The following is a 12,222-nucleotide window of genomic DNA, read 5'->3' as shown; positions in this document are numbered from 1 at the left end:
GGTTGAGGGGGGCACTGGAGGTCCCAGGAGTTGGGGACAGAGTGAAGGGGCTGCTTCAAGCTCCAGAAGTTGGGAACAGGGACTGAGGGGGGTCAGGGGTCCCAGAGGAGGTGTGCAGGGTCAGGAGCTCTCAGGCCAAGGAGAAGGGGTGTGGAGAGGGCTGGGCTGTTGGGGACCATGTCCCTTGACACAGGAGCGGGAGGGCCCAGTTTAAGGCCCGCGTTCTCTGCGAGAGGAAACACGGGGGATTTTCCGGGGAGTAGAGGGTGCCGCATTCAAGGTCAGAACCGCTGGGAGGTCTGAACCAGAGGAATCCCGTCCAGGTTTTGGGGTGACCGCAACCATAATGGGGAATCCAGGCACCTCAGGGTATATTTTAAGCTGTCCTTGTGATTTGGAACCATTTTCCAGAATAAGGGCCTTCCTTTAGAATGCGGCTCCATCTTCATAAAAGTGCATTTCCTCAAGTTGGGAGTTTGGACCTCAGATCTGTGGGGAATCTGAGAACTGAGCTGTTCCCTCAGAATGAGGCGGCCATGCCCCCGGCATTAGGCTACCTTCTTAGAATCGAGGTCTTCCCTTTAAGGACGCGGAATGGGGGTGCTGGGGCTTGGGGGTGACGCTGCAGGACAAAGGGCCACCCCTACTCTGGTGGGCCAGTCTCTGTCACCTGGAGACCCGCTCTTCCTTCCGCCCGCTCTACTCTCCCGGTCCCGGGCACCACCTCAGCCTTCTTTTGGTTCCGCTTTTTCCCGCCTTTTCGTTCCTCCACAGCTGATTGGCTGCGTCCAAGTCCCGCCCCCTTTCTTTTACCGCCTACACGGGCGCCGACGGGGCCGGGGCGTGGCCTCAGCGGACGTTGGGCTGCTCGCCGTTGGCGGACTGCGCGCGTGAGCCCTGCCCCGCCCCATCCCTCTAGGGAATCTCGCGCTCGCTCCGCCCCTTCCCTTTGAAGCAAGCCGACAAGGAGACACTTTTGCGGCGCATGCGCTACGCCCAAACGAGGCTGGTGGTGGGGCAAGGCAGGCAGACATCGCATGCGCAGTTGAGAAGGGGAAGTGGGGGAGAAATGGACAGCTCTCATTGACCCAGGCTTTGCGCATGCGTTGTACAGCCGGCTGAAGCCAAACCTCGGGGGCCCAGAACACCCTCCTGCACATGCGCAGGAGACTCAATGACAGTCCAGCGTTGGCTAAGGTGAGGGAGAGAGCGGGGGATTGCATGGCCAGGGGAGGGTGGCCCTGCACCTCCTAGGTAGCTTTTCTGAGCATTTTCCATTCTCCTAAGATCCACTTCGCCGTCTAGACCCTGAACAATTGTACGACTACAGGATGTCTGGGCCTGCAAAACGCCCCGGAACCTAAGACTTTTGGCCCCTATCTGAGACCCAGGCCCCCTGAGCAGTGTGAGGGGGACGGGCAAGAGGGGCTACGAGACGAGACGGGCGGATGGGCTCTGCGCCCAGCCTGAGACAGGGACGGCCTCTAGCGGGCGGGACGTGGAGGTGGAGAAGGCACTTTTCCTCCAGATGACCTTTGACCCCTGCCTATTTCTCTCTGGTTTAGGCTCTGGGGAAAGGGTCTGGCCATGCTGCATGTGACCCGGGGGGTATGGGGGTCCAGGGTCCGAGTAGGACTCCTGTTGCCCGCGCTCCTCGGGACCCCCCGGGCCCTGTCGTCGCTGGCGGCCAAGATGGGGGAGTATCGCAAGATGTGGAACCCCAAGGAGCCCCGCGACTGGGCCCAGCAGTACCGCGAGCGCTTCATTCCGTTCTCCAAGGAGCAGCTGCTCCGCCTCCTGATACAGGTACCGCCCGTCCCGGGTCCGAGAGCCTGGGGACTACGATTCCCGGCAGGCTTCGCGGCGGCAGGCCCCTACGTGCTACAGAGGGCTGCCCTGGCCCCTCCTGGGAGTTGTAGTTTCTGGTCCCCTCATAATTCCAAGCGGGCGCGAGGTGAGTTGGAAAGCTGAGGCCAGTCTCTGAGGTGCAGCTGCAGCGTCCATGCCTGACTCAGGAGTGTTCTGGGGGCTTGAACAGGCCCTCCCTGGGGCATGTTTTTTCCCTTTGTAAAATGGGTATAATAATCATTCTCATTATTACTATTTCTACTACTTACTAATTGTATCTACGTCGTCACAAAGCTGTAGTCATAATTATTATCATACTACTTGAGCTCTTTCTCTATGGCACTGTGACAAACATTTTTCACGTATTATTGAATCATCAGAACAACCCAATAAGAGAGAGAACCACCGTCATCCCCATTTTACCGAAAAGGTAACTAAAGCATACTGAAGAAAAGTGACTTACCCAAGGCCACAGCATAGCAGCCCAACTTGAACCCAAGTGATCTGACTCCAGAGGTGAGCCAGGACTCGGTGAGGCGAGTGAGGCATTTGCTCAACCTTCAGAGTGAGTTGGGTGCCTTATTCGCCTCACCCTAGTCCTGGTCGTGCTCCGGAACTTGAGCTCTTACCCCTACCACCATCACCATATCTGTCATTCTTGAGGATTACTGTTCATTCATTTGACATTTATTGAACACCTACTATGTGTACTAAGTCCTGTGCTAGACTTGATATACACACACATGTAAATATACACTCACATAAACACACATGTATATATATGGACACATATAATCTCATCAAATTCTCACCCTCAGAAAGGGCTTGTGATCCTCCTCTGTTGCTGATGGGGAAACTGAGACTCAAGAGGTGAAGACATTTACCTGGGGCACTGAGATAGGAAACACAAAGAAGTGGCTCAATATGTGTGTTCTTTAGTCAGGCAGGCCTAGATTGGAGTTAACTCACGAGGACATTGTGGCCCTCAGCAAGTGACTTTCCTGAGTCTCAGTTTCTCCCTCTGAAGAAACGGGGGTTATAATTCCATCCACCTTCTTGCATCCTCTGGAGGATGATATCATGCTGGCAAACAGCTCCTGGCACACAATAAGCATTGTGTGGACGTTGGTGAGTTCAGCCATCTGTTTTTCACTATCTTGGGTTGCTTCCGTTTCTTGGTCAGTAAAATTGATCATCCTCCCCGCCCCCCAACCCAAACACAATTTTAAAATTCTGTTTTAAATTTTGTTTAAGAGTTCTGATTGTGTGTAGGGGCTGCCAGGGAAAGAATCCCTCCCATGGGAAAAGGGAAAAGGCCTACAGAGAAGTTTTGCTTCCTGAGGTAACAGGAATTCCACTCGAGTCCGGCAGAGAAGGCAGCTTTGGAGGCATTCTCGACCCACGTGGACTTCTGCACCCTGTACCACTACCACCACATCCTGGCCCAGCTGCAGGTGAGGACGGGGCCCCTCCAGCCCGATGGCACTTGTTTGCCCAACCACTCATTCAGCAGATACTCAGTGTCACTTACTTGGAGCCTGGCCCTGTTCTAAGCACTGGGGATTCAGCAGTGAGTGGGACACATGAAGCCACACCCTCATGGAGCCAGCATTCCAATCTGGGAGACAAGAAATAAAATAAATATAAAATAGGATGCCCCATAGTGGTCAGTGCTATGAAGAATGGTACAGTAGAGTAGCAGGATAAAGAGGGACAAGATGGGGGCCTGTTTTAGACAGAGTGGTTGGGGAAGGGCTCCCTGAGGAGGTGATAGGTGGGCTAAGACCTGCGTGAGGAGAGGAAACCAGCCTGATGAATGTCTGTGGGAGGGTGTTCCAGGCAGAGAGAAGAGCAAGTGCAAAGGCCCTGAGGTGGGAGTGGGCCTGAAGTGTTGAGGAACAGCGAGGAGGCCACTGTGGCTGGAGGAGAGTGAGCGAGCAGGGAGGGTGGGAAATGAGGACAGAGAGGGAATGGGGGCGGATTGCGCTGGGCCTTGTGTGCCACAATGAGGACTTTGCTTTGACTCTGAGTGAGCTGGGAGCCATAGGAGGGCTCTGAACAGAGGAGGGCTGTGAGCTGAGCTAGTTGTTATCAGGATTCCTCTGGCTGCTACCTAGAAGACAGACTATCAGAGGCAAGGAGACCTATTGAAGAGTCTATTGTGTTTATCCAGGTGAGAGACAACGAAAGCTCCGGCAAGAGTAACAGCAATGGAAGTGGCCTGAAGTGTTCAGATGTGGGTCGTGTCGGAAGGCATCAGCATTTGCTGGTGTTCTGGCTGTAGGGGCGGAGCAGTAAGGGAAAGAGAGGAGTCAGGGGTGCCCCCCAGCTGTTCAGGCCTGAGCCTCCTAAAGGGTGGAGCTGCTATTTACTGAGATGCGGAAGACCATGGTGCAAGATGAGGAGAGAGATCTGCCAGGAGGACTGAGAGCTTAGTTTTGGGCATAAAAATTTGAGCTGCCTGTTAGACAGCCAGGTAGACAGATGGATTCGAATATGTGGGTCTGGAGGTAAAGGGAGAGGTCTAGGCTGAGAGTCCGCTCTGGGAGGATCTAGATGGTGCTAAATAGGACCATCAAGGAAATTAGTGTTGTCTTAGACTGTTCAGGCTGCTGTAACAAAAAATACCATAGTTTGAGTGGCTTGAGAAATATTTCTTTCTTATAGTTCTGGAGACAGGGAAGTCCAAGATCAAGGTGCCAGGAGATTCGGTGTCTGATGAGGGCCGCTTCTTGGTTCATAGATGGCACCTTCTTGCTGTGTCCTCACAAGGCAGGAGAGGGCAAGAGAGCTCTCTGGGGTCTCTTTTATAAGAGTACTGATCTTGTTCGTGAGGGCTCCACCCTCATAACTTAATTACCTCCCAAAAGCTTCACCTGCTGATACCATCACATTTGGGGTTGGGATTTCAATATATGAGTTTTAGGGAGACACAAACATTCAGTTGTTTGCAAGTGTAGACAGAAGAGAAGAGGCCTGGGACTGAGCCCTGAGGGGCACCTGCCATGAGAAATCAGGAGGAGGAACTGGAACCAGTGAGAGGCATAGACACGAAGCATCCAAAAAGAGTCAGAACTCCAGGGAAGAGTGGTGTCTGGAAGGCAAATTCTCAGCTCTCCCCTCCTTCACCTCCCAGGAGCCTGCCTGTGTTGGGGGTCCCCAAGACCACCCTCAGGTTCAATGATTTCACTCAAGGGACTCACAGAGCTCAGAAAAGCTGTTACACTCACAGTAACAAGTTATTAATATTACAGCAGAAGGACGGTGACTAAATTCAGCAAAGGAAAAAGGCACATGAGGCAGAGTCCAGGAGAGACCAGGTATGAGCTTCCAGCTGTCCTTTCTCAGTGGAGTCATCTGGGCAGTGCTTAATTCTTCCAGCAAAGATGTGCAACAACATGCAAGCAGTATTGCCAACCAGGGTTGCTCACATGAGCCTTGGTGTCCAGGGTCTTTATTGGCGTCAGTCATGTAGGCGTGGTGGCTGACCTGAGTCTCAGCCCCTCCAGGGGTCAAATTGATACCAAGTGGCCCAAGGCCCCAGGTAAACTAAGACACTCTTATCAGGCAGGACATTCCAAGGACTTAACGGTTGCCTCCCAGGAGCTGGCCAAGGGCCAGTCCTTTCTTTGGGATATGGAGGGTTTGGATACCTCCAGCCTACTGAGCTCACCCTTCACCGCATCCTGCCACTGCCCTCTCTCTGCAGCTCTCCTCTTTGCTTTGAATAATAACAACCACAGCAACGCAGCCATCACAGCCCCTCCTTGCTGAGTGTTCATTCTGCGTCAGGCTCCTTAACTCCTTCCTGCAGCGCTGAGAGGCAGCTGCCATCAGCCTAATAGCACCGGGAGAAACTGAGGGTCTAAGAGGACCCATGACACGCCCAAGGTCACATAGTTCACAAGTGGCGCAACTGCAATTTGAGCCCATCCACCTGCCCCCAAGCATTTCCATGGGGCACCTGTAGCCTCAGGAGCTGGGGTGGTTTTTGTTTTTCTATTTCAAAAGTTTTTTGGAAAAAAACATTTTATTATATAGACATTTAAATAGGTAGAAACATAGAAAGATATATATATTATCTCTGAGGCAGGAGATTTTAAACAGAAGCGCTGAGGTAACAGAGAGGAGGCAGAGGATGTGGATGAGGCCCACCTTGTGACCATTTGCCGATGACCTAACTCCTTTGAGGAAGTGGCCTGGGCAGGGAAAGAATCGGAACAGCCCCAGTTCAGACGCCAGCTTCGTTGTTCACTAGCAGTGCGGGTGGCCTTGGCAGGTGACCTCTCTGTGGCCCTTTTTTCATTATTTATTCATTTGTTGCATTCTCTCAGTAAATATTTATTGAGCCCCTACTGTGTCTCCCCAGTGGTTCCAGGTCCTGGGGCACAGCGGGGAGCATGGCAGAGACCAGCAACAAGGTAAAGAAGTAAAATGTGTTTAAAGGTGCTAAGATCTAAGGACAGGGTTGCCGGACAGAGTACAGCAGTGGCCTCCAACCTTTTTAGCACCAGGCACTGGTTCTTCAAAGATAATTTTTCCACAGACTGCGGGGGGCATGGGAGTGGTTTCGGGGTAATTCAAGAGCATTGCATTTATTGTGCAGTCAGGCCTCTCTGCCAATGATGATCTGTATCTGCAGCTGCTCCCCAGGGCTAACATCACCACCTCAGCTCCACCTCAGATCCTCAGGCATTAGATTCACATTAGGAACTGGCAAGCTAGATCCCTCGCATGTGCAGTTTACGGTAGGGTTTGGCTCCTATGACACTCTAATGCCACTGCTGATCCGACAGGAGGCTGAGCTCAGGCGGTGATGTGAGTGATCGGAACAGCTGTAAATATAGATGAAGCTTTGCTTGCTCACTGCTCACCTCCTGCTGTGAGGCCTGGTTCCTAACAGGCCATGGACCTATACCAGTCCATGGCCTGGGAGTTGGGGAACGCAGGAGTACAGGATGTCCAGTTTATTCATTTCCATAACAAATGACCATAAACTGGGTGGCTTAAACCAACAGAAATTTATTCTCTCAGGTCAGGAGGCCAGAGGTACAAAGTCAAGGGTTGGTTCCTTCTGGAGGCTCTGAGGGAGGAACCGTCCCATGCCTCTCCCAGCTTCTGGTGGCTGCCGGCAATCCTTGGTGTTCGTTGGCTTGTAGACACATCAGTTCAACCCCTGTCCCCATCATCATGTGGCCTTCCTCTGTCTATGTGTGTCCCTTTCTGCCTCTTATGAGGACACTCTCATTGGATTTAGGGCCCACCCTGATTCAGTATGATCTCATCTCTGTCCTTACCTTAATTCCATCCTCATCCAAATGAGGTCATAATCTGAGGTTCTGAAGGGACATGCATGTTTAGGGGACACTGTTCAACCCACTATACCTGGTAAATTTAAATTCCATATAAACTGTGAATAATTTTTTTGTGCAGTATAAGTATGTCCCATGCAACAGAGTCTTCAAATACTGCATGGAACATACTTAAACTAAAAAGATTGCTCTTTGGTGATCTGAAATTCAGATTTAACTGGGTGTCTTATACAGTCAGCAGTCCATATCCCTGGGTTCTGCATTCATGGGTTCAACCAGCCACAGATCAAAAGTATTTGGAAAAAAAATTGCATCTGTAGTGACACGTACAGACTCTTTTTTTCTTGTCATTGTTCCTTAAACAATACAGAGCTGGGCATGGGGGCTCATGCCTGTAATCCTAGCTCTTTGGGAGGTTGAGGCGGGAAGATTGTTTGAGTCCAGGAGTTCGAGACCAGCCTGGGCAACATAGTGAGACTCCTTCTCTACAAAAAAATATTAATAAAAAAATCAGAGGGACGTGGTGGCGTGTGCCTATAGTCCCAGCTACTTGAGAGATTGAGGTGGGAGGATCGCTTGAGTCCAGGAGTTCGAGGCTGCAGTGAGCTATGATTGGGCCACTGCACTCAAGCCCGGGCAAAAGAGTGAGATGCTGTCTCCAAGACACACAAAAAACTAGTACAGTATAGCAACTATTTATGTAGCATTTATATCGTATTAGATATTCTAAGTAATCTAGAGATGATTTAAAGTATACAAGAGGATATGCATAGGTTATATGCAAATATTATGCCATTTTGTATCAGGGACTTGAGCATATGTGGATTTTGGTATCCCCAAGGAGTCCTAGAACCAATCCCTTATAAACACTGAGGGATGAGTATTTTTTCCCCTAAATTTAGCAAACCTAACAAAGGAGAAAAAGAAAACAAGGCAGGAGGTGTTTTGCAATTTTAGGTAAAGTAGTCAGGAAAGGCTTCACTGAGGAGGTGACATTGGAGCAGAGACCTGAAGGAGGTGAGGAGTGAGCCATGCAGAGATCTGAAGGAACAGCAAGTGCAAAGGCCCTGAGGCAGGAGTGTGCATGGTGTGTAGGAGGAACAGCAAGGAGGCCTCATGGGGCTGGAGCTGGGTGAGCCAGGGAAAGAGGGCTGGATGTGAGGGCAACGGGGGAACTGGGACCAGATCCTGCAGGGCCTTATAAGACCTGGTGAGGACTTTGCTTTGACTGAATGAGCAGAGAGCAGAGGAGGGCCAGGAGCTGCTTTAGGTGGGAACAGGCACACTCTAGTGGCCATATGGGGAGTAGGCTGAGGGTGAAGACTGGAGCAGGGAGACCAGCACCCAGGCCAGGCCACTGCACCTGTCCAGGGGAGGAAGGAGGGCGGCCCAGACGAGGGAGTGAGAAGTGGTGGGATTCAGGATCTATCTTGAATGTGGTGCTGCCAGCATTCGCTGGTTGGTGTGAGCAAGAGAGGAACGCAGGATGACCCCTAGGCCTTGGGCGTGAGCACCTGGACGGACTGAGTTGGCCTCTGTTGAGATGGGGAAGATGGCGACAGCAGCAGATCTGGGGAGGGAGCAGGACCTTGGTTTGGGACACAGGGGGTTTGAGAGGATGCCCTGGTAGAGGCGTTGAGAGGCCCATGGGACAAGCGCACGGAATTGCTGAGCAGACTCTTGGCTGTGTGAATCTGGAGCTCAGGCGAGATGTCTGGACTGGGGACAGAAATCTGGGAGTCCTCAGTGGACAGATGGTATGTGAGGTCCCCAAGAGGATTCTTGAGAATAGAAAATGGCAGCAGCGGTCACCATGAAGACCCAATTAAATCTTTCATTCTTTCTGCAGATGTTTATGTGAGGCCGGGTGCCAGGTGCTGGGGCTTCATTGAAGAGTGAAATCAGGCTTGCGCCCTGCTTTCAGGGAGCTAAGCTTGGATGGTAGGGATGGTCGCGGATCAGATGCTGTCCCCAGGGAATGGACAAACAAACTTACACCGTGGAGCTGAGGGGCACGGTTCTGTGCAAATTAGAAAAAGTCTCTCCTTTCCCTATGCTGGTGCCATCCATTATGACAGCCACTGGCTTCATGTGGCTGTTTAAATTTAAGGTAAAATAAAAATTTTTGTTCCTCAATTGTTTGTTTTTTGAGACAGGGTCTCGATCTACCACCCAGGCTAGAGTGCAGTGGTGCAATCATAGCTCACTGTAACCTCAAACTTCTGGGCTTAAGGAATCTTCCCACCTCAACTGCCTGAGTAGCTGGAACTGCATGCATGCCACCATACCCAGCTAACTTTTTAATTTTTTGTAGAGACCGGGTCTCTCTATGTTGCTCAGGCTGGTCTTGAACTCTTGTCTTCAAGTGATCCTCCTGTTTTGGCCTCCCACAGTTCTGGGACAACAGGCATGAGACACTACACCTGGCCTTTCTTTCTCAATTGTATTCATCATGTTTCAGTTGCTCGGTAGCCACTAGTGGCCAGTGGTGACCTTATTAAACAGTGCAGATCTAGGACTTTTCCATCATTGCAGGAAGTTCTATTGGATGGTGCTTTTCTGTACCCTTTATTTCCATCTGAACGGTGACTGTCATGATGTATATATAGGTCTACAGCATCTATAATGGTGCCCCTCAGAGCTGGTACCTTTGTGCAGTACACATCCTGCCCAACCACACTGGGCAGCCATGCTCAGCTTGGTGAGTGGAGGAAGGCTTTTTGGGAGTGATAATGGAGTTAGAATATGACAGAGGAGTAGGAATTCAGTAGTGAAAGGGGAAGGGGGCAGGGAGTCGGGCAGGGAGAGTCTCCCAACATCATGTGCAAGGTCTCTGTGGCTGGAGGAACTAAAGCCAGTGTGTGTGGTGTGGAGTGACTGAGGGGGCTTGTGATGTCAGTCCCTGTGGGGCCTTGCAGGCCCTAGTATGGAGTATGGTCCTGTTTCATGAGGGCAGCAGGAGGCTTGGAAGGGTTTTAGTAGGAGATTGACATGGTCAGATGTGTAATTTGGACATACCACTTCCTGGTTATGTGACCTCAGGCAGTTAACCTCTCCGTGCCTCAGTTTCCGCATCTGTAAATAAGGATAAAATATTACCATTTTCACACTGTGAAAATGTGCATGTAGGATGCTTCGAATTGTGCCTGGCACATAATAAGCACCACATAAATGTGCACTATTGTCATTGGTTATTACTGTTGTCATTGTGTGAGATCTCCCTGGAAGCTGTGTGGAGAACAGATTGGCAGGGAGGTCAGATGGGATTTGGGGAGACCGTCGAGATGGCTTTGGGCTCATCTCGGTAGGAGGAAGCGATGGTGGCAGGGCCAGGGCAGGGCTGGAGGGGAGGAGAGAGCTGGCTAAAGTGCTGATCAGCTCTGGAGGTGGAACTGGCAGAATTTATTGTGTGAGCGGCAGGGAGCTGCAGGGATCACGTGCGACGTCCAGGCTTCTGGCTTGAAGCCCTGGGAGGATGTGAAGTCCAGAAGAGAATTTGGCATTGAATCGGACATTTGATGGATGCGGATTTCTTTCTCCTCCAGCTCTGAGATGCCCTCCGTCTCAATCTGCAGCTCAGGCTGGGAATGGAATTTCTCAAGGTCATTCCATAAGTCCCAGGATATGGGCTATAGGAGTCCTCTGCCAGGCTGGACTGAAGGATTCGGTTATGGGGCTTAGCACCAGGCTCACGTCCTGTCCTCAGCCAGCACACCCCAGCCCTAGGAGTTAGTTCAGAGGAGGTTTTGCTCAGCTCAATTCTCTTGTGCATCATGGTCGGCTTACTCAGTTATTTCTGAGGCCCTGGCCCAAGCCATTCCTCCCACTTGGAGTACCCTCCCCTCTTCCTTCCACTAATTCCCAATCACACCTGGCCTAAACAGGTTGCTTCTTAAGACTGCCTCTTCCAAGAGACACACAGAGGGCTGGGTTTAAGGATGTGTTTCATAGAGGGGTGATTTCCCTCTGAGGCTTGTTGTATCATCTGGGACAAGTTCTATGTCATTCCGAGACTCAGTCTCTCCATGAGCAAAGTAGTCGAGGCAAGTGGACACTGACTTTTTCTTTATCTATTAAACAATTTGGGGGGGGTGTGGATGTGTAGATATATAAGATGAGGTGGGCAAGGCAGGGGCCAATTTGTGAGGGACCTTGAAGATTGTGGGAAGATTCTGGATTTTATGCCAAATGCAGTAGGAAGCCGTTGGAGGGGTGGAGCACGAGATCTGTTCATAGTCTCAGGAAGCTCTTTCAGGTCATGTGGGTAATGGTTTGGAAGTGGCAAGAGTCAAAGTAGGGACAGCAGAAGCCCGAGGCAATTGTTTAGGTGACAGTTGAAGGTGGCTTCGGTGAGAAGATAGCGGCAAAGATGGAGAGGCCAGTGGAGTCAAGAGAGATTTGGGGGGCTGGCATGTGAACTTGCCAAAGGATTCGAAGTGGGGTGATGATAAGAAAGGAATTAAGGATGCTGCCAAGGTTTCTGACTGGAGCATCTGCACAGAGGGTGGTGCTATTCCCCAAAGCAGACGACTAAGGGGGGTGTGTTAGTGTTGGGGGGGTTGTGACATGTTCTCTTTGGGCCATGTTAGATAGGAGAGGCCATCAGTCATCCAATCCAAGATGTCAAAGAGATAATTGGATATAAGAGTCTGGTGTTCAGGGAAAAGGCCAGGGATAGTTGAGGGGAATGGGTTTAGGAGAGAAAATCCAGAATTGTAGTTTTATTGGAAGGTTGGGGTTGGAGGTAGGGGAGTGTGATCTGTGAGCTTGACATGTTGGATTGGAGAAGACTAGGATACCCAAAAAGAAACACATAATAGGAAGTTCATTTTAGTTAGTATAAAGACTTAGCTGCTCTAATAAATAGACACCACCACACACCGGCTTAAAGGAGGTGGAGGATTTTTTCTCCCCCACTTGACAGTCCTGGGGTAAGTGGGCCAGGGTGGATGGGCAGCTCTGTCACACATGAGATTATTCTGGGACCCAGGTTCCTTCCATCTTGTTGCTGTGCTGTCCTTTATTGCATTGTCTTTATCTCTGTATGGTCAAAACTGGGTCA

The 12,222-nt window shown here is 50.9% G+C and overlaps 1 protein-coding gene across 5 annotated transcripts in view; it reads left to right on the top strand.

Annotated features, from left to right (window-relative positions):
• The first annotated feature begins 1,152 nt into the window (after positions 1-1,152).
• The window catches only part of TMEM143 (transmembrane protein 143), a 21,614-nt gene continuing 10,544 nt past the window's right edge, over positions 1,153-12,222 (top strand). For 3 of the 5 annotated variants that reach the window (XM_069458423.1, XM_069458421.1, XM_069458424.1), the window contains exons 1-3: positions 1,153-1,197; positions 1,566-1,806; positions 3,198-3,302. In XM_069458423.1, coding sequence (XP_069314524.1) covers positions 1,175-1,197; positions 1,566-1,806; positions 3,198-3,302 — 369 coding nt within the window. In that variant the 5' untranslated portion in view covers positions 1,153-1,174. The remainder of the gene's footprint in view (positions 1,198-1,565; positions 1,807-3,197; positions 3,303-12,222) is intronic. The other 2 variants (XM_069458425.1, XM_069458422.1) reach the window with 1 other exon arrangement.

Source organism: Eulemur rufifrons, chromosome 24 (genome assembly GCF_041146395.1).
Source record: "Eulemur rufifrons isolate Redbay chromosome 24, OSU_ERuf_1, whole genome shotgun sequence".
Lineage (NCBI taxonomy): Eukaryota > Metazoa > Chordata > Mammalia > Primates > Lemuridae > Eulemur > Eulemur rufifrons.
This window is presented reverse-complemented; position numbering and strand designations above follow the sequence as displayed.